We start from the raw sequence: 20,964 nt of genomic DNA on the forward strand, positions 1-20,964 counted from the left end.
ATTACAAGCACAGTGCCCACAAAGTGAAGTATAAATACTGGGGTTCTCTGCCTAACAGGAAAAAAACATTTTCAGGGCATCATATTTGCCAACTGATATTTCTTTATTCCATTTCAGCATTTAACACAAACCAGTGGATCTCTCTGACTTTCAGGAGACCCACAACTCAGTTTTATCATTGTTCCCACAGGAGAGGTTCAGACAAACAACCTGGCTAGAGATTAAGCAACTTATGGTATAGAAACACTACAGTGTGGCAGCAGGTGGATGTGTCTGTACTGGAGCAGAGTGATATTTTGGACTCTATGCTCTGGCTTGAACAGGAGAGTAAGGAAATGGCAGATTAAAAATGTAGACAAATTAACTGTAACAAAGAACAGGACTCAAGCATGAACCATATGAAAATAATAGTTATAGAAAAGATGTGGAAATCATTCAGACAATATTATAACCTTAAGATCACTTCATAGCACAGTGAAAATTATGTCCAAACCTTTGTATTGCTAATGCTTATCTCACATGAGCCACTTTTCTGTCAGTGTTTCCATTACTTTGATTAATCCCTGTATATGCCAGCACCCAAATTATTTCATTTAGCTTAGTGGAGTGGTTTTTTTTTTTTTTTTTAATTATTATATAGTCAATTTGTTTATTTTCCCAAGTCACCACATTCCTGGCCATACTATCATCTCAAACATCAGCTAACAGGAAACATTGACTGTGGTAGGTAGTATGACATCATTCACGGTTGTAATGGATATTGCTGATGACAAACAACCTGCATCCTCTGAATTTAGTCTTGCGTTTTTATGATAAACATGAGGAAATGAATGCAAATCTTGTAAATGCCTACAATAGACGACGTGCGTTTGTTTTTAGGACATTAGTGACTCCTGTCAAGCAAAGTATTGCTCTGTCACTTTATGTTCCTTCTGTAGTAGTAGTGACTTCACAAAGACTCTAATGTTGAATATTGAACAAATATGCAGAAAATAAGCTGAAACTACCTGTACATATACGTTTAAATAAAGAGCATATTTCACGAACACTGAGTGGATTTGTTCTGTAATTTCATTCTTCCAGACAAAAAAAAAAAGAAAAAAATATCATGAGACAACAAAAATGATGCTTGTGAAATTTATTAACTGAAATCTTTTTGGTCCCTTCAACAATGTTAGACTGTTACAGCAACATCTTGTGAGGTGAGGCAGTAAAACAATGTGGCTGAGGGAGGAGTTGAATATAGAGAGGACATATCACTGTTGAGAAGGTAAACAAAAATCATAAGGATGGAGGGTAAGAATTTTAAGGACAATTTTAGTGCTAACCACAGAACGATGCTTGAAATCATTCATCAGCAGTGAAGACTGAGGACTGTAGAAAGGTCATGCAACGTAAAAACTGAACAGGAAGATATAGTGATAGTTAAATCCAGACATTTTTCTTTCCCTACACAACAAAATGTTACATATGCATTTCATGAACCACAGCTATGCAGAAGTGCATATTCTGACAGGTATAGTAGCTTCTCAGTGGTGTAATTAAAAAGTAACGAGAAGGCTACGGGAATTAAAATATACATCCGAGTTAGTTGCCTCTGCAGTATTCTGCGGAGTGCTAGGGTGTGCTTGATTACCAAGTAATGTGTTGTACTGCCCACTTTAAATCTAGACATTTTTTGTGAAGTGATTTCTATCATTAGCAATTCTAAATCATGAATTAGTCTGAACTGCTCATTCCTTCATCATAGAGGTCTCCAGATAGTCAGTAAAACACTGCAACAGAGATGTGAGCCACAACAGCCCTATTTAAAAACATTTGACTGGAATCTCAGCATTAAAGGTGTTTCACACCAAGTCAAAGTAAGTAAGTCTGGCAGAGGAAACTCAACCCTGTTAAACACTGAGACTGCACGGAAACAGAATAAATGGGCTTTTACCCATTCTTTGAACCTTTTCTCAGCATCAACAGTAATGCTTTGACTTTAGGTGCTTCTGGGCCATGCTATAAACTTAACAGGGAGCTGACATTATTTGGTGGCAATTCAGCAGCATGCAGTCTTGTAAAAACCTGAGACAGAGGTAACCTGAGAAAACCAATACACATCAGTAGGTAAAAATTCCTCTATGTGGGACGTAAGGGATGGAGAGGAACGATGGTGATTTACTTTCGGCACCGTGGCGAATACAAGCCATTGTAAAAGCCCGGCAGAGTCCAGAGAGCCGCAGAAGGTCCTCTGTGTGTATGTCAGTGTGTCCAGGAGACTGCTCCACAAAACAGCCCATCTCCTCCTGTCCCATCTCTCTTCCCTAAAAACTGACAACCATTCACCTTCTCATTAAAAACCAAAAACTCAGGAGTGCTCACTGCTCCCCTCAAACTCAACTCAGTGTGGACACCACCCAAGATACAGAGCCGACAAGCAGCAAGGTTGATTAAAACAAACAAAAAAAAAAAAAAAAAAAAAACCTTGAACATTTCTGTGGCAACTGCACATGTGATGCCCTCTCTAAGATACTAAAAAACCTGATGGAAATAAAAGACTGGTCTTAAAGGATGTCTTACCATCATCTGTTCCTGTCTGTTCCTTCTGGGCTTACACTCTGCATAAACTCATTTATGCACACCATGCACATTTCACACCACCTACCCCAGTGTAAACCCCACACAGACAACTAAAAGAACACAAACACACTGGCTGCTGGCTAAAGACAAAGTATGTCAGTTTTTGCTCCCTAAGCACACACCTGGCCAAAGCATTGGAGAGCTGCACTTTTCTCCTTCAGGCCTTCGTTAGTGGCCGTGGAGACGAACCAAAACCATTGCTATCAATTACGTCAAAAATACTAGGAGAAAATTTTTTTTCCAGAGAGCAGTGCTCATCACAATATCAGTCATAATCCTACCTAACCATTAGACTGTTAGCTTCCATTACAGAAGACGCTACCTGAACACTGGTTTTCCTTCAGTCTCATCAGTGAATTGCCACCAAATACACCACATTTAGGCAAAACATTTAGAAACTCTTCCGCAGACTATTAAATACTCTGTGTAATATAAATGGAACTGAAAACTCTGTCCTTAGGCTACTTTACAACAGGGACAAGATAAAAATATACCTCAAAGAGAAAGTACCTCTTTAGAAAAGTAGAGTGTGAATACTTGGCCCAAGAGAAGACTGAAAGAAAGACAGGCAGGTGGCTTCACAGTGAGTCTGGCTGACATGTCTGGGTTTACCTATCTATAAAGTAAAGTCTCCACAATTTGAATTTAGTTCAAAAATGAAATTTTCTGTCTTTGGGGACACAGCAAGGACGTTATTATGAAGGTTTCACGATATTGTAATGAACAGATCATCTCTCCAAACATTATATGTCAATTTTATAAAGTGAATGTGGGGAACTACATTTCTTGGACTGGTATAGAAAACTCAGCTATGCATTCCTAGCATTTCTCCCAATGTTCAACAGTACTCTAAACAGCAACAACTAACTCAGTTTCACGGGTTGTCCGTAAGCCAGTGTCTCTCTAAATGTGGCTTTAAACTGAAGATGCACATTCATAGAAATAGAAATCAAACTCCCTCAGGTTGAAACAAACACAGGTTATGGTAGATGAATTTGGCAAATCAAAGAACTGCAGAAAATCTGCAAGAAGAAAATCACAGCTTGGTGAACAGTATTGATAGAACCTTGATTGGGAAACAAACAAAGATGGCCAATGAGCAACAGAAGAATCCAACAGCCTGTTAGGATGTCGAGGGCACAATACCAATGCTCTTCTGAGGTTGTTCCTGTGTTTAGTGTAGCCGGTCAACTCTAATTAGAGTTACACTACATATGAACTGCTTTGTATGTGTGAGGCTGGATGTTTGTGTGTGAGGGGATCAAAGGCCTGCTGTGAATGAGAAGTTGGGAGCTAGCCTGATTTTGCTGCGTGTGGCCCTTCTGCTGGGACTGCCTATGGACAAAGGGGCCTTCGTGTCGGGGGCTGGTGGAGGTTTGGGGCCTGTGGAGTTGTCTGTGTTGCCGGACCCATCAGGTGGAGCAGAAGTGGTGTCAGTGACTGCTGCAGCTGCTACCTCAGGTTCATCGTTCTCTGAAATCACACACAAGTACAGACTGAGCTTACACCTCCTAATGAAATACTGCAGAGGTGTTAAGACAAGTGTGCTTTGCTCATTACCATGATTTTCTTTCCGTCTTGAAGTGTTATTTTGTGCTTTTTACTTGAGATCGTTTTAAAAAACAAGAATTCCCAAACTGTATGTCAAAGCCATACACTCCAGTATATAATGATCCAATGCATTATTTTATAAATAGGGCTGGAGATTTTCTGTTCTAGGCTAAGGTCCAAAATGTTTTTTTTAAAGTTACTGACACATCCTTGCTTGTATCTAATGGCCATTTAATTCAAGATAAAACTTTGAAAACATTGTTCCTTAAACTGACAAACTTTGAATTTCAGTCAAAGCCACCAGTGACTTAACCTAACACCACAAAAAAAAGATGAATGAATTTTAATGCAACAAAAATACATAGCTGGAACATTAAAACTGACCTTTTGGTGGTGGAGTGTTGTCCTCAAAGTGGATCAGGTCTGTCTGCTGCAGGAGAACGGGGTCGGGATGGAGCTGAGGTGACGGTAGGCAGGATGGTACAGGACCACACAACAGGTCCACTGGGGATGCCAGACACATGAGCTCCGACTCTGTGGCTACATCACCACCTTACCCAGTAAGGGAAATTAGTCATTTATTTAAACACATATAATCACAAATTAAGATCTCAGTGATACTTTTTCTTATTTTATCTCATGATAAATCTCTGACATGAACAAAATCTTTCAGAATTTTCATAAAAACCTGTGTTATCTGAACTCTGGCCTCCAGACATGCTGCTCATTGGGCTGTCTCTGGGGCTTTCTGTGTTCCCCCCTGGCTGGGGGCTGTTGGGGACTGAGGAGCTTGCCCTTGCTAAACACAACACACAGAGTTTCATATTACATAGCCTAAAGCACATCATGCAGGCACCTGCTCATGAATCACTTCACTAGGAGAAATGTGCAAATTGTTTTTACCTTTCATATCGTTCTTCAAAACGATAATCCTCTTGTGACCATGGCCTTTGATCCAGACTACCTGGAGATGACATGCCACAAAATAATCAAACAAAATGCACAGAAAAGAAGCAACTATGAAAACTGCAATATTTACATAAAAGCTCTGGGTTTTCAAAAACCTAAACAAATGACAATAAAACAGTCCGACATTAGATGACAAGTGGCACTACTATCACAGAGGATTTGAAACGTATTGGCGTGTTTAACCCCCACCTGTGGAACAGCACTGAGCAGTTCATCAGTGTTGGCATATCCATAGGAACGTGGTTCAAGAATGTGGCCCATAAATTTGTGGTAAGCCCCGGGGAACTCAGTCAGGAAGATCTGGTTATAATGGTAGGTGTGGAGCAGGGCACGCAAGTTACGGGCGAACTGGTAAAGCCTGGTCAGCCTCACCCACCCTTCACCCTGACCACTTTGAGTGCTGCCAGCTTTATTGTTTTCATCAGTTTCATCATGGTACAGCTGTTAAAGAGGGGAAGAACAACAAAACACAGTCAGGACTGCCTATGGAAGTAAAGACTATTGTAGGAGAGGGGAAAAAAGGTCAATCACATGCTGATAAAAACTCCAAAACAAATGTAAAGCTTTTTAAAACCACATGTATAGAAAAAAGTAACCAACAAACTATTTCACTCACCTCTACAAGGTAGGGCAGACTTTTAAGTAGCTCGCTGAGGGAGAGGAACCCATATTCACATGGGTTGAGCAGGGCTCCATAGACAGTAAGGTATTGCTGGCTCAGTTCTTCCACCTTCAGACCGCTGATGACCTGCTCCTCCTCTTGAGACATGAGTAGAGCCAGCAGCTGGGAGGTTAGCAAGCGCAGAGACTTCCTGTTGATCAACTGCACTTCCCGGCCCTCTGAGCCATCCACCACCTCGAAAATGTAAAGTACATAGGTTTGTGTTAATTGGTAGTGAATCCCTGTTATGTAGACAACATTCCTTTACTGAAGTGAGAGCAGTGCTGTGATTTTGCACGTGCATATTGGTCAGCAACAACACACCAGCTAACAGGTAGCTGTGATACTGGGTGTGGTTGAGTGTGAAACAGACGTGAAACCTTTCAACCTGAGAGCATAGTTATTTAAGAACAGAATCTCAAACTTAAACTTTATCTAGATGTATGTTAGCTCTGCCATCAGCTTCTAGAGATGTCAGCCATTCTCCAGCATCTCACCACCTTTACACTTTCCAGCTGTTAACATCAGTCTGGCAACTAACATTCATTAATTACGAAGTGATCCCAAAGGAGATGTAGTGTTATACCAGGACACCAGGAATATATATCAACAAGAATAGCAAAAAGGATTTCAACTCTGAAGCTCACGACCACAGATTGATGGAGATTTAGCGTTTTGTTGAACTAAGCAACAAAGATTTATCCAGATAAACTCTAAAGTGGCAAACTTTTTTTTTTTAATTAGATTAACCAGCACAAACACAATATAAACATCTTAAGATTAGAGTTCAGGCAGGCTGCTGTGTATTGTACTGTAAAATACATTAATACTGTAACAACGTGAGAAATCAACATTCTTTTGCATTAAAAATCTGCAAACACTATTTAGAGAAAATGACCATCCATCCATCCATCTTCTTCCGCTTATCCGGGGCCGGGTCGCGGGGGCAGTAGCCGAATCAGGGATACCCAGACTTCCTTCTCCCTGGACACTTCCTCCAGCTCTTCTAGGGGGACACCAAGGCCAGGCCAGCCGGGAGACATAGTCCCTCCAGCGTGTCCTGGGTCTTCCCCGGGGCCTCCTCTCGGTGGGACATGCCCGGAACACCTCCCCAGGAAGGCGCCCAGGAGGCATCCAAACCAAATGCCCGAGCCACCTCAACTGACTCCTCTCGCTGTGGAGGAGCAGCAGCTCTACTCCGAGCCCCTCCCGGGTGACCGAATTCCTCACCCTATCTCTAAGGGAGCGCCAGGCCACCCTGCGGAGGAAGCCACCTTTTTCCGGTTGAGTACCATGGCCTCAGACTTGGAGGTGCTGATTCTCATCCCAGCCGCTTCACACTCGGTTGCAAACCACCCCAGCGCACGCTGGAGATCCTGGCTCGATGGAGTCAACAGGACAACATCATCTGCAAAAAGCAGAGATGAAATCCTGTGGTCCCCAAACTGGACTCCCTCCGGCCCCTGGCTGCGCCTAGAAATTCTGTCCATAAAAGTAATGAACAGAACCGGTGACAAAGGGCAGCCCTGCCGGAGTCCAACGTGCAGGTCTGACTTACTACTGGCAATGTGAACCAAGCTCCTGCTCCATTTGTACAGAGATCGGATAGCCCTCAGCAAAGGGCCCCGGACCCCATACTCCTGGAGCACCTCCCACAGGATGTCACGAGGGACCCGGTTGAATGCCTTCTCCAAGTCCACAAGACACATGTGGACTGGTTGGGCAAACTCCCATGAACCCTCGAGCACCCTCGAGAGGGTGTAGAGCTGGTCCAGTGTTCCACAGCTGTGACGGAAACCGCACTGTTCATCCTGGATCCGAGGTTCGACCACCGGCTGGATCCTCCTCTCCAGTACCCTGGCATAGACCTTCCCCGGGAGGCTGAGGAGTGTGATCCCTCTGTAGTTGGAACACACCCTCCATTCCCCCTTCTTAAAAAGAGGAACCACCACCCTGGTCTGCCAATCCAGGGGTACTGTCCCCGAACGCCACGCGATGTTGCACAGGGGTGTCTGCCATGACAGCCCAGCAACATCCAGAGACTTGAGGTACTCGGGGCGGATCTCATCCACCCCTGGTGCTTTGCCACCGAGGAGCTGTCCAAAAAAATGACCAAAATATCCAAATAGAAGCAAAAACATCACATAACACAGCTGCTCCTTACCTTGACAACATGGCAGAGTTTGGTCAGCAGTGCTGGCAGGGAACTAGCATCATAGTCCTGCAGGCGTAGACCATATCCAAAAGTCTTGCTGTACTCTGTGAGCAGCTGGCTGACAGGAAGGCTGGAGTTTTTCTGGGCCCGAAGCAGCTTGACCAGCTGAGCCGCCAGGGCCTTGATACGCTCCACCTCTGTCAGGGTCAGCACTTTCTCCTCACCACACTCCAACACCTGACAAAATATAAGTTGGGACTCAGCTGAAAGAAGCAACTCAACATGCCGTTTGAGCTGATACTGTCCAGTATGGTACTTTTCCTCTTGGCTGGACTATATGGTGGGGGCATCAATACACATCAGACTCAATGTCTTCTACTCCTTTTTTTTTTTAAATTATTTTTTATTTATAGAGACACTAATCTGCTAAAAACCTCCTTATAGTTGTGAGTTGGGATGAAGAAACAGCATTATATAAATAAAGAGAGTGCCCTACTCACCATCAGTACATCTGGGATTGCCTCAAACAGTTCCATGAGCTTGGTGAAGCCGTAGTAGCTGAGCTTGCACTGACGACCAAAGTGATGGTGGTAGGTGGGAATGAACTTACTAAAGGGCATTCGACAGTGAGGCTGGTGACGAAGTAAGTCCACCACCTCCTTCCCAAACTGCCTGGTGCGCTCCATTTCCTCCACTGTACGCTCTGTAGGAAAATTAAAAGGGAAGTTAGTGGAACACCACACTAAAAAGCATTTGTTTATAATTCATTTCTTTAAATGCTAGTTTTGATAATGTTATCACCAACTAACTATATATAACCATACTATAAACTATTGTAACTAAACTAAAACATCAACAATGGAAGATGTATAGAGCTATAACAAATATAAAAAGACAACTAAGAATGGCAGTAAACTATTGACGACTCACATTCAGCTTCATCTTACCAGGGTCTCTGCAGGTTTCTAAGAGCTAGATTTAAGATTTTAAGACCTTTTTAATACCACGCTGAATGAAATTTAAGACCAATTTTGTAGAAATAAAATAAAACATCCCACAATACAACCAATTACCATAACATAGTGTTTATTGATATAAACTGTTTACACACCGTTTGATTTATTGAGTAAAACAAAAATAAAATGCCAGGTGTTTTCAAACACCGCATGTGGGTCTCCAAAGCTTTCATACCCATTGTTCCGAGTGTTACATTTTTTTGCACAGCCTGCACCGGGCCTCGAACACGTTGCCACTAACTGGACTTAACCACGGCGCAAAATTAGGGTTTTGTAACCAATTGTCATTAAATTTACATTTACCCATGGCAAAAGACTAATGCTGAAACTTTTCCGCAGTTCATGCAGCTGCCGGAAAGCATGTGTTAAATAAAATCCCCCTCAAACGCGTATTTTAGTTGGTTCCGCCTATTTCGTTCTGCGTAACAAATACGCGAAAGGCTTTCAAATTGATTTCAAGATGAAAATAAAATCTTCTTTATGGGGTCGGTTAGATTTCATTTTAAGACCTTTGAAATGCGAATTTAAGACATTTTAATGCTAATTAAGGCCTTAGTTTTATAATATGGAATTTAAGACTTTTTAAGGATCCGCAGACACCCTGCTTACAGCAGGTAGTTTTAAAAGCTAGTTTAAACAAACCTCTCTTAGGAACAGAGATGACTGTGTCTGTATCCTGATGTGCAATGGTGATGGTAGAATCGGGGATTTCAGTCAGAAGGTCCATTAGGTCACACATTCCATAGTCGGTCACTCTCCAGTCTCTGGAGAAGCACCTGATGGAGCAGAGGAGAATACACAACCATGAAACTGAAAATCCAATTGTAAATGAGTTAGAGTTCAGACAAACAATTAAATTGCTAGTATTTATCTTCCACAAAACACAATGTGAAGACATTGTCTACAGCTACAAGCTATGTTGACTGACCAGTGATATGCCTGCATGAAGTCCTTGAGTGCCACTTGCTTGCTGGCTTGAAATTTAAGCAATTTCAGCAGGTCTTGGGTGAAACGCTTCACCTGAGCACGATGTGTCAGGGTCAGGAGGCGTTTGGTACCCATTCCCAGGATCTGCAGATAAAATTAAATATACAATATGTAAAATACCAATAAACAATAGCACAATTAGGATGACATATATGGTATTTTCTGGAATATAAGTCGCACTTTTTTTTCTTTACTCCCGTGTCTGGTAGTGTAACTTATGTGTAAATTTACAGTCATTTTGTTGAGTAGTCACTAGCATTAGATGGCACTCTTGACTCAGGTGAATATCGTACCACTGAAAAAGTAAAAGGGCTTATGTTCACACAATACTACAACTCCTAGTGTAAAACGTGAAAATGCTGCCCAAAAGAAATCATACTGCAGACTTCAAAGTGCAGGTAGTAAAATAGGCAGCTGAAAAAGCGGAGAGAGCGTTGGAATTCAGGCAGCCCGAGAGAGAGGTGAATGCGCCGCTTCATCTCCCGCCACCTCCACCCTGATGTTGATGCAATTGTTTAATGTTACTTGACACAGATGAATGAATTTCATAATGCACTTTTTTTGCTTGTTGTTATACCTAGCCTACCTTCATTATAGGCTAATTTATACTACAGTTAGTATAATTACAAATGCGACTTATACACCAAAGTGACTTATATATGTTTTTTTCTGTTCAACAATGCTGTTTTTGCTAAATGCAATTAATAGTCCAATGCGACTTAGTCTGAAAAATATGGCAAGTTAAAAAAGTGTAATCCTCATATCTACCTGCAAGACATGTGGCACAGCCTCCAGAAGCTCCAGCAGCTTGGAGTAGCCATAGTCAGAAACACGGCACTGCTTGGCAAAGTGATGGTGGTATGAGGGTATGAACTTGCTGATCGGCATGATGCAAGATGGCTGACTCTTCAACAGGTCAATAATCTCTCGGCTGAATTGAATGAGCTGTGGGTTGCCAACTGGACTTTTGCAGCGCTGAATCCAAGGTTCTAAAGGTAAAAATAAATTGTTTGAAATGTTTGAAATACATATATCCAGCTGGTAAATACAGCACTGTGTACAGAGATGGCACTGCAGGAAAGAAAAACATTTCAGCCCAAACCCCAATAAAGTCTTGAGATTTCTGAATGTTCCTACCAGAATTTGGTGCTGGTGGTTTGTTGTGGATCCACTTGATGACTTTGAAACCATTCTGAGCTGTAACTATTGTGATACTGGGAACACAGGTAATGAGGTGCTCCAGGGGAACACCACCCTCTAGTGTCTCACTGCCAACCTGTAGTGGGCTGAATTTTGCTGCATAACAGTCTGGAAAACTAAATAGAAAGGAAACTTAATTACTCTATAATGACTCTATAATGTAGATACGCCCCATTTTACCCAAAAGAAGTATGCATGGATTTTAGAGCTGAGTATCACCTGAGCAGAGGAAGGGTGCCCTCATGTGACTGCAACAGACTGTGGACCTCAGAAGCCAATGTGGTCAGAGACATCACAACAAATGGGATTTTATAGGAGTCAGGGTCAAAGTCTGCCTCACTACAAAAAGAGACATACACATCCCATCAGGATTGGACAGGTCAGTTCACACTGACATGTTTGCTGCTGCAGAGAAGAGTTTTGACAATACCAATTGCTAGTGAGGTACTTGGCACCCAATAACACTGGCGTAATAATAAAATGGACTGCTGACAGATTTTAATTCATAAAAATTGAAAGTAAATGTCAGCAAAAATGTTTAAGGAAAGTGCAAATAAATCTGTGTTTTAGTACATATTTCCATTAAATTAGTATTATATCAGATTATATATTATATTATATTATATTAACCTGAAATTCTGCTGTGCATAGTGTTGTCTACAGACAGGTTCATGATATTCCAGCTCCTCAAACACCACAGGACTTCCGCTGGTGGAGGAGGAGCCCTCCTGGGACTGGGAAGAACCCAGTGGACTCTGACGAATTTGGCTGTTCGGCAGAAGGCACACAAGCCTTGAGCCTCCCTGTTCCCGCACTGCCACCAGGTCTGGTAGCCTGTATAGATCCCCAACCACGAGCTTACGAGAATATCTGAAGAGGGGATAGAAAAGCATACAGTCAAAATATGCATTGTAATACAAGTGAAAATATTTATCACAATTGCTCAAGTTGAAAATCAGTACTTACTTCTTTTCATATATGTCAGTGAACTTGAATAGAGGCAGACAATTAGCAGGTGCATCCTGAAGAATGCTGATGATCTCAGAGCTGTATAATGACAAAGCAGAAACTAACCACTAAACCAGAACATTTAGAAAAGAACAATAGATCTGAAACCCCCACAGAGTACTAATGCCAGGCAGTGAAAGCAAGTTATGACCATATTTCACCAAACCTTTAGTTTAATTCAATACAAACTATACCTGAGCATGGCAAGAGATTTGCTGCTGCCACTGGTGACCAGAGACACCTGAATGCGCTTGCCTCCAACCTTGTAACGGTGCAGGCCACTGACTGCACTGATGGCCTGCTGTAGTGACATCTGAACTGTGGCCTTCAACTGATAGTCAGTGTGCGGGCTAAGCTCCACAGCTTTGACCTAGACAAAACAAGTCATGCCACAAGGAGATGTTTTGAGAGAGAGGCTAATCTTATTTCAAACATAATATCTGCAAACATTCCTCCTAAAAATATGTTCTTTAACACTAAAAATAAACCAAATCAGAGGAAACAAATGTATTTAATCTGTACAAAAATATCAATCTCATAGGTCTTACCCGCCCATATCGGGAGAAAGTGTCTTGCAGTGTCTGCTGCAGATCTTTACGGGACATTCTGTAGTCCAGGTTGGCCACCTGGATCTCTGCCCCCTCTGAGAAAAGCTCAAAAGGACCTTCAGAACAAGGGCTACGAGGAGCAGTGAGCAGAGGTGAGGAGCGGCTGGACAGGCAGGGGGACACACTCCTATTGTTGGAGAATGGGAAGTTTAACATTTGACAGCATTATATGTAATAATATGAGAGTCTCAAGAACTTGTATGGAGCATTGGCAGGTTGTCATAGCCAGAAACATTTATGGCCAACTAAAAACAGGAGTACTTTAAACTAACTGCCCACCTGGAAGACCAGGAGCCCTGGGAGAGGACGAGGGGACTGAAGCTCCTGTGGAGGTTCAATTTGCTGAAGGCTGAGGGTGTGCTAATCTGGAACTCCCCTGAGCTCCTATCCCCTTGTTCTGCAGGGGATTCAGTGACAGTGCGAGGACTGGAGCCCTCTCTTCTATATAGAAAGATTAGGGGGGGAAAAAATTAAAACAAGCAGCATGACTATACTGAAAAAGTATAGTCATGCTGCTTGTTTACCTTTGACATTTTTAACAGAAAGGCAGTTACATCAAATATAAATTGTTGCTTGATTGACTGAAAAATAAGACGTCAGGCTAGCACCTGCATATCTAAGAAAAGAGCATGTCTGTCTAACATGCCCTTTCTTTTTGTGTACCTCCTTCTGTATATGGATTCTCCAGTCAGGCCAGGCTTGGACAGCTGCTCTGGGGTTCCTGTCTCACCATTACTGTTGGGGGGAAAAGCAGCAGCACGCCCTTTATCCAAGTGTTGGAAGTCCATCCTGGGCTTGTCCTCCAAACTACCCAGCTCCTGGATCAGTCAGAGGCAGCAAATGTTATGTTTACTGGCTGGATATTGTGGATGCATTTGTATACACACATGCGTGTGGGATTGTAAGGACAGTTATATATGTTAAAAGACATGCAAAACAGAACAGCAAAAGCTCCAGAATGGCATAAGACAATGCTTTGAGGTTTAAATAGAGATGATATTAAAAGAGCAGAAATGGAGTGTACTGTATTACACAGTACAAAACAGACATCCAATGCCAAGCTGCAACAGCCACTATAAGAGCTGCAGAAACAGCTTTATGACAGTTCTGTTACTTGTCTTCATGCTATAATTGACAAGTGCTGAACTTGAGCCTCTTGTGCACAGCTTTTGATATAACCATGAGAGTGTGTTTTTAATAATCATGAACGAGACCTGTGATTTATTTTTACTACATTTCTGCTTGTGCGCTGTTAGTCTTATTAGTCATGGAATTTTAGCTGTACACGTCTGTCACTTCAGTAATTCGATAATTAGTGTTTTACTGGATATTAGATAAACCACAAAATGAAAATTTTAATTTTGTGTCCAACTACAGTGAAAAGTTGAAAATGGCCATTCTCAGTTTCAGTCCATATATATAGTAATTCATTTACTTTTTCCACTATTGCACACTGGTCTGTTTGGTTATAAAGCAAGACAACGACAAGGTATTCCAACCACCAGAGGACAGTTTTCTCTTTGTAAATATTTATGTGGGCCAAGTTGCACCACAGATAGCAGACTGGACAGAACACAAACTTCCTGCTCACATGAAGCAGCATACCAGCACTGGTACACTGGACAAACAGTTTGAAAAAGCTATAAACCTATAGAGTAGTCCATGCATTAATTTGACAAATGATCAATGAACATGCAAGACAACAGGGGAAACATGCTATGAGCTAGCAAAAGGAGACAAATGAAGCTTAGCAAGCAGCTACAAGCTGTTAGTGCAAGCAGCAATTAGGACACTGGGGGGAAAAAATAAGGCACTGATTTATAAAGCAGCCCAGTCAAGGTTAGAGGGCAGTGGAGGTTAAGGGGAAGCAGGCACCAATGAGACTGCTGACCTGATGGGGCTTGGCTGGAGCACCACCGGGTGGCCCACTGCACCCCCTCCTGGGGCTGTAGGGCCTTTCAGGCACTGGGCCAGGGGTGTGGCATGGGCGGGTTGCTCGCCGTGGCCTCCTGGGTGACCGGGGCTTCTCCAGAGGCAGAAAAGAAAAGGAGGATATAGAGGGTAGAGGGGCAAACATTGAATCCTGAGTCTGATAGGGCTGGGGTAGAGTCTGAGGCTGAAGCAAGTGATTGGACTGAGACTGAAGCTCAGGCTCAGGACTTGCATTGTCTCTGGGCCGTGGGGAGAAGGAGAGGCTGATTCTGTGGCCAAACACATCCTCATTTTCCATTCGTTTGCGGGCACGTGCAGCTGCCTCAGGGCTGCCAAAACGGAGGACTGCTGAGCCCTCGGACATGCTCAGCACCTTGCCACCACAGTTGTCTGACAGGCGGCGGAGCCTGAGCTTCACAGCGTTCCGCAGGCTCTTGTCACAGTTGACAGGGAGGTTGTGCACATAGAGGAGGTTGAAACTGGGCTGAGGGAGGGGAGGAAGAGACAGCGCGCCTGTCTGGTTTGTATAATTTACACTTAAAAATATCAAAGCAGTAGTCTTCCTTTTAAGTTGAAAAACTATTTGGAAAATGGCTGAGAGTGGTATAGATTAGGAAAATCTGAAATGACCCATAAAGGAAATCACTCTTCACTTTCCTGTTTGCTCTCTTGTCCACACTAAAATGTGTTGGCTTACTTTTGCCAGCACCACCTTCCCTTATTTAATACAAAGTAGTTAAAAAAAAAAGTAACCAGGTCCTAAAGCATTTGAGAGGCCTACCTGTGCTTTAACAAGCATTCGTGGTGGCAGGTCAGCTGTGATATCCTGAAAGGCAACATGGCGGTGGGCGTGCTGCAGTAGGGCTGAAGATGTATGGTTGCCATGGACCAAGATTACCTGGAAACCATGGCGATGACGCAAGTCACTCAGCTCACTTGCAAAGTTCACATCCGCTGTTAATATTGCAAAGATAACAATTGTTATGATAAACTTCTCCATGGTAGTAAGGCTGTAAGTCGATTGTGGACCTGAGCTGAACTCACAGGACACTAGTACAACAGTCGCAGGTGCAGTGTGGGTCTCAGCAAAGCGCCGCAGGCTCTGGCGAAGCTTATCATCTGCAGCATTCTTGGCTGTGGCATTGATATGTGCAACAGTGACCTAAGGAAGCAAAAGTAATACCTAGCTTCAGACTTTCTCCTTATTTTATTGAATCTTCTTTGGTTGTTTTTGGTGGGAATTTTTGGGATGTCCCAGGGAAGCCAATGTTGGATGTGTTGATATTTCAAATACCAATATCAAAGTGATAATTTTGTCATACTTTACTGAAAGCAGTGATATATACAGTATCTGATTTGACACAAAATTATGTAAAATAGTGTGAGAATACCTCATGCCAGCCCATATCATATAACAAATAAGCCCAACTTAAAGTAACTTAGTAAATGCATTTCTGTTTCAACACCACAAGACCAGCTCTGCTGTGGGGATTGAAACGCTGCAGTCTAATATTTTTTATGCATTTTTGTGTGTGAATGGTAATATATATATATATATATATAAAAATAACAACCAACACGTTTTTTGTGAGTACCTGGCAGTTATTGAGCTCTTGGATGACTGCTTTACTCTCCTTGCTGATATCACAGACACAAATGAATTCTGCTTCACGGTGACCTTGGAAGAAACGGCTGCGAATACGCTGGACCACAGCTCCAGCAGAACGTCCACTGGGAACACTGCAGTTCTCAATGTCCCAGAAGACACCCACTGGAGGGAGGTTCTCAGGACCATTATTCTCTGGGGAACCTAGCATGCAGCAAGCAAACAAGTCAGCAAAAACTCTAAATATACACATTTTTAATCTCAAAAGATTAAATATCAATTTTACAATAAATTGTATTATTATTGTTACAGTTAAAGCAACTTTTACCAAATATTTTTTGAAATAGAAATATGCTCAAAGTCCTGTCTTAATTGAAGAGGCACTGTGAAAAGCTCTAGTAGCACTGCTGTCATTGAACAGCCTGGCAGCAGTGTAGAGATATTTCCTTCTCAGTGTCCAAAGCAAGGACTGCCCTTCTAACCAATGAGAGCAAATTGAAGTCAGGGGTGGGAGCTTACAGCTCTCAGTTAAGATGTGAATGTGTACATCTACTGCTCATATTGCACCATGGCTTCAGAGATCACCAAGGCTGACTCAAAAGCTAGTAGGCCCTTAACCCTGGCATTGGTTAAGACACCATACACAAAAAGAGAGGCAGGCCAGAATTATTTCTGCATGACTGTTAGGTTTGCACCATTCTTATTAACTGTAATTTGATAAAGATTAATGCCATTAACCTTTGGGCAGAAAGCTGTAGAGCAGGGAGAGGCCTGGGCAGAGTGTAATGGATTGATTTTGGGTCTCATGCTACTGCTACCTTGATTTCCTAAAGTTGCATACTGCAAATTTAATTAACCAGGAAGAACATTTCATATGCATTCAAACTGCATAGAGCTTGTGATTTAAAAACGGTCCAGTCAAGATCCTCAAGACCAGCCTAACACTAAATTTCAATAAACATTTACATATACACATGAAGTGAACACTGAAGAGTCCACTAACCATACTTCTGACCACTGTTGCCAAGACTGGTCGATGGCATGAGCACCATGCCATCTGAGGAGGTGCCACAGCCATTACAAATGGGTATAGGAAGAGTTGCAGTCTGAGGAATAGGAACATTGGGCCACACACTGTCTGACTCTGATGACAGACCATTCACAGGCTGCAAATAGGCACAAATTGTCAGGAAAAACAGAATTAGACAGCACAAAAAAAACAAACGAACAAAAAAAAACTCAGACCTCAATAACAAGTAATATTATGCAAATAAATAATACTAATTCAGAGCCAGCTAGAGGTTGCATTAGTGAGGTAATCTATTGACATAGCATAAAGTTCCCTACAGCAATCACCATGTCATACATATACAAAAAAGCCACAGTGACTGAAGAAAACTCTACCAACCTTTAACAAGCACTCCTGGCAGTAGTGTGCACCCTTCACAAAAAGCGTGCGTTGTACATTTAGGTGCACAGGATTAGAGCAGAAGTGTGTTGAGGTGGTTGTAGTAGTGATGGCAGTGGTTGGGGGATCACCAAGTGTGCCTCTCTGGGATCTTCTGGCTGATGGGCTGCAGTCCACACCACAGGTATAGTAGCCAGAAGAGGCCAGGCAAGAGCCATGCAAGGGAGCAGGTAGAGAGGAAACAGAAGGGATAGAAGAAACTACAGAGGTGGAGGAGGGAAACAGGTTGGGTTGACTGCATGGATGAGATACAGATGGGAAGGTATGGAGAACCCCTGAGCAGCAGGTGAGGTAGGGGTGTGATGACACAGGCTGAGAGGTAGCAACAGAAGAGGGCAGCTGAGGCTTGTAACTAAGACCGAGCAAAGTATCAGGAACTTCACTTCCACAGCTTGGCTTAGGTTTATACGGATGAACAGATGAGGCTACAGAGCAAGGCCCAGACCTGTTAATACAGCTGCTGCTGATGGGTGCTCCCAAAGACCCTGGTGCCATGTAAAGTGAAACAACACCAGCAACGCTACTGCTGCTGCTGCTGCTGCTGCTGCTGCTGCTGCTGCTGCTGCTACTACTACCAACAACACCTCCACCACCTAATAACCCATAAACATCTGTGCTGCAATAGTCACAGCGAGTGCAAATGCTTACTTTGGAGCTAGCCCCTTCTTGTCGCTGCTGTGGTGGGGGCTGTTGTTGGTGGGAGTCTTGCGTAAGCTGAGGAGGAGGCAAGCATGGAGGAGGCAAAGGGAGAGGGGCCAGAGAGTAGGGCTGGGATGATTGGGAGGAGGAAGTATGGTGTGGAGGAGGAGGAACATCTTTCAATTCCAGTACAGCCTTTCTGCTCTCCATGTAATTTGTCTGGAATATATATATTAAAAAAAAAGCAAACAATAGACTCACATTATTTTAGTTGGTAGGGGAACAACAAAGAACTAATATTTGCATGTCACCCACACAGTAGGAGATATTTGGTAACAAAAACAGTGGGAAAGACTGTTTATCTTGAACACATGCCCTAACACATAGTGTACAATTAAATCAAGATAACACGGACTAGTCCAGAATGTGATATCTGATAATGCTGAACCATTTGTTTGAATCTGAGATTCAGAATTCAAACTAAATCACTTTACACTGCTCTACATGTAGACACATTGCACATAAAGACATATACTGCTTACAGATAACTACCTACTTCTTTATCTGTGTGATGAGGAGCGGTTGTCTCATTTGTGGAGAAGCAGTCTTTGAGTTTCCATAGCAGGGTTGAGGCCTCCGTTTTGGGGTGACTGAGCCATGGGAAGGGTCTAGAGCTGCATATGGATCTCTCCTCTCCCAGTCCTTCCATCATACAAGCCAGAGAGATCCTTCACCATACTGTCATCTCTCTTCTCTCTCATACTCTCCTGTTAAGGAGGAAACTAAAGTTAAAACCGTACACAGATGAGTTTCGCTTAAATTACTTCTTAGTGACCACGTCCGTCAGCTGACAGCACAGGTGTGGTCGTTTCAACGTTAACGCGTTTTATTCAACACAGCTTCGTCAGGATTGTTTATCATCAACAAAGGGCACGTGCCTGTGTACACAACGTATACAACAAACACTGCAAGTCAGGCTGTTCTCCGAACCTAACACCAGTTAGCTAGTTAACGTTATATCTTACCAGGGCAAAAAAGTGCAAATTAAACGAAGCAACGTTACATTAGCTTGAAGCGTCTCCGAGTGTCCGTACTCTGAATGTATTTACGTTAACTGTAGTTTGTGGCGTAATTAGCTAGCCAGGTTGCTAACTGAAGCTAGCATCTGGCAAACTTTGCCTGGAGCTAGCTTTCCCGTTGAGCTAACAACACGCACCATTAGCTGGCTCGGTTACAGACGCGGTGCTGCTCCAACATGCCACCGCATGTAAATTAAATTCACTGTTCTTTGGAAACGGCGAACGATTTCCAAAAAGCGTTGGTTTATTAGATACCTGAGAAGGTCTCGTCTTTCACATCTTCCTCAAAAGACCGTTTCCCTCTATCTGTCTCCCAGGAAACGCGCACCTTATTTGTAACCTACTTCTGCCAGAAAGCAAGCAAAGCTGTCGCAAATGTTATTGTGTTATTGTTATAACTGGTTATAATAAACATTTTTTTTTTTTGCAATACGTGCAGTATACAAAATCATTTTAGGCTTTACTTTTATACCGGACTACGAAATGTGGAAGGCTGTGCATTTTATCACTTTAATAGTTGATAATATGCTGATTTGAGCTATAGGGATTTTATTTATGCATTAATAATAGCAGATAAGCACACTCTTATTTCAAATAATTTAAATGATATAATATAGTCCTGTGTCACTTTTCTCAATGACATTTGTTTTCTTGCATTTTCTGCAATTTAGTGCATTTACTGAAAATGTATTTTTAGTAGTTTCAGGTGCTTCCACATTATGCTACTATTCCTGCACTACATAATACTTATTTATACTCCTCAAGCTGCCCATATAGCCTATTTGTACTGCACTATATTTTACAACTATACTTTTCTGATTATGAATATTGTGATACAAAATAATCATTTACACACAGGCTACAATACAATAACCTTGCTTTGTAATAGATCCGTGCAGCAGGCCAAATTAACTCCACCTGGACCGAGTGTACTAATAGTACTGCAATAAAACGGCATAATTCTCTAAAAGAGGGCATACTGCCTACTGAGTAGTACTTTTACCAGAAACATAGTTAGCCCACTTTTATATCTAGATATTGTTGCATTTATTTCATTAAAGCACCTGAAGATAATCTCATCAGACCTACTTAAGTTCTTGTAAACCACTTAGAAATAAAAGTTTTGATTTTATTTGCTGTACTGTATAATATTTTGTTGTTCCCTGGCTTGTGTAGTTACCGGCACAGTAGCGTCCCCTAGCGGCCGCCTGGCAGCCTGCTGCCCCCGTTGATGTGTGGGGTAACGGGACAGCAGGTTGAACCATCAGTCGAGCCGAGAATGGAGATGGCAAAAGAATAAGGGCTCAGTGTTTTATTGTTACATTCTTCACACATTTCCATACTGCGAGAGGTCTCTTAATAATTTAAACCTCAGGCGCTTTTTGCTTTTGGCTCATTGAAAAGAAACGGACCCTCTCATCAATTAGACAACGCCGCTTTTTGTTTGTTTGTTTGTTTTT

The 20,964-nt window shown here is 42.4% G+C and overlaps 1 protein-coding gene across 3 annotated transcripts; it reads right to left on the reverse strand.

Moving 5' to 3' along the window:
• Positions 1 to 1,123: 1,123 nt before the first annotated feature.
• Positions 1,124 to 19,855, reverse strand: marf1 (meiosis regulator and mRNA stability factor 1). Of its 3 annotated transcripts, none has more exons than XM_026302928.1 (27): positions 19,760 to 19,855; positions 18,982 to 19,192; positions 17,727 to 18,644; positions 17,322 to 17,484; positions 16,308 to 16,522; positions 15,757 to 15,874; positions 15,494 to 15,666; positions 14,672 to 15,196; positions 13,444 to 13,598; positions 13,060 to 13,221; positions 12,721 to 12,907; positions 12,367 to 12,542; positions 12,131 to 12,211; positions 11,795 to 12,034; positions 11,384 to 11,503; positions 11,102 to 11,280; positions 10,733 to 10,953; positions 9,906 to 10,048; positions 9,620 to 9,753; positions 8,462 to 8,664; positions 7,971 to 8,198; positions 5,762 to 6,001; positions 5,335 to 5,586; positions 5,080 to 5,140; positions 4,865 to 4,975; positions 4,561 to 4,728; positions 1,124 to 4,098 (listed from the first exon to the last, which is right to left on the reverse strand). In XM_026302928.1, exons 2-27 carry the CDS (start codon positions 19,135 to 19,137, stop codon positions 3,887 to 3,889), a joined length of 5,541 nt encoding a protein of 1,846 aa, XP_026158713.1. In that variant the 5' UTR covers positions 19,138 to 19,192; positions 19,760 to 19,855; the 3' UTR covers positions 1,124 to 3,886. The 3 variants fall into 3 exon arrangements, with proteins under 3 accessions (XP_026158713.1, XP_026158714.1, XP_026158712.1); XM_026302929.1 differs by having other exon boundaries at positions 14,672 to 14,803; positions 17,727 to 18,653; XM_026302927.1 differs by having other exon boundaries at positions 17,727 to 18,653.
• Between the last annotated feature and the right edge of the window lie 1,109 nt (positions 19,856 to 20,964).

This window comes from Mastacembelus armatus, chromosome 1 (genome assembly GCF_900324485.2).
Source record: "Mastacembelus armatus chromosome 1, fMasArm1.2, whole genome shotgun sequence".
Taxonomy (NCBI): domain Eukaryota; kingdom Metazoa; phylum Chordata; class Actinopteri; order Synbranchiformes; family Mastacembelidae; genus Mastacembelus; species Mastacembelus armatus.

Bases quoted from the DNA above. Each gene is read 5' to 3' on its own strand.
- marf1 (XM_026302927.1), bottom strand. From the start codon at position 19,137: ATGATGGAAGGACTGGGAGAGGAGAGATCCATATGCAGCTCTAGACCC. The intron at 13,222-13,443 runs GTACACAAAAAG...CTTTCTATATAG, and splicing joins GAATCCATATACAGAAGGAG to AAGAGAGGGCTCCAGTCCTC. The intron at 12,212-12,366 runs GTATAGTTTGTA...GTCATTATACAG, and splicing joins AAATCTCTTGCCATGCTCAG to CTCTGAGATCATCAGCATTC.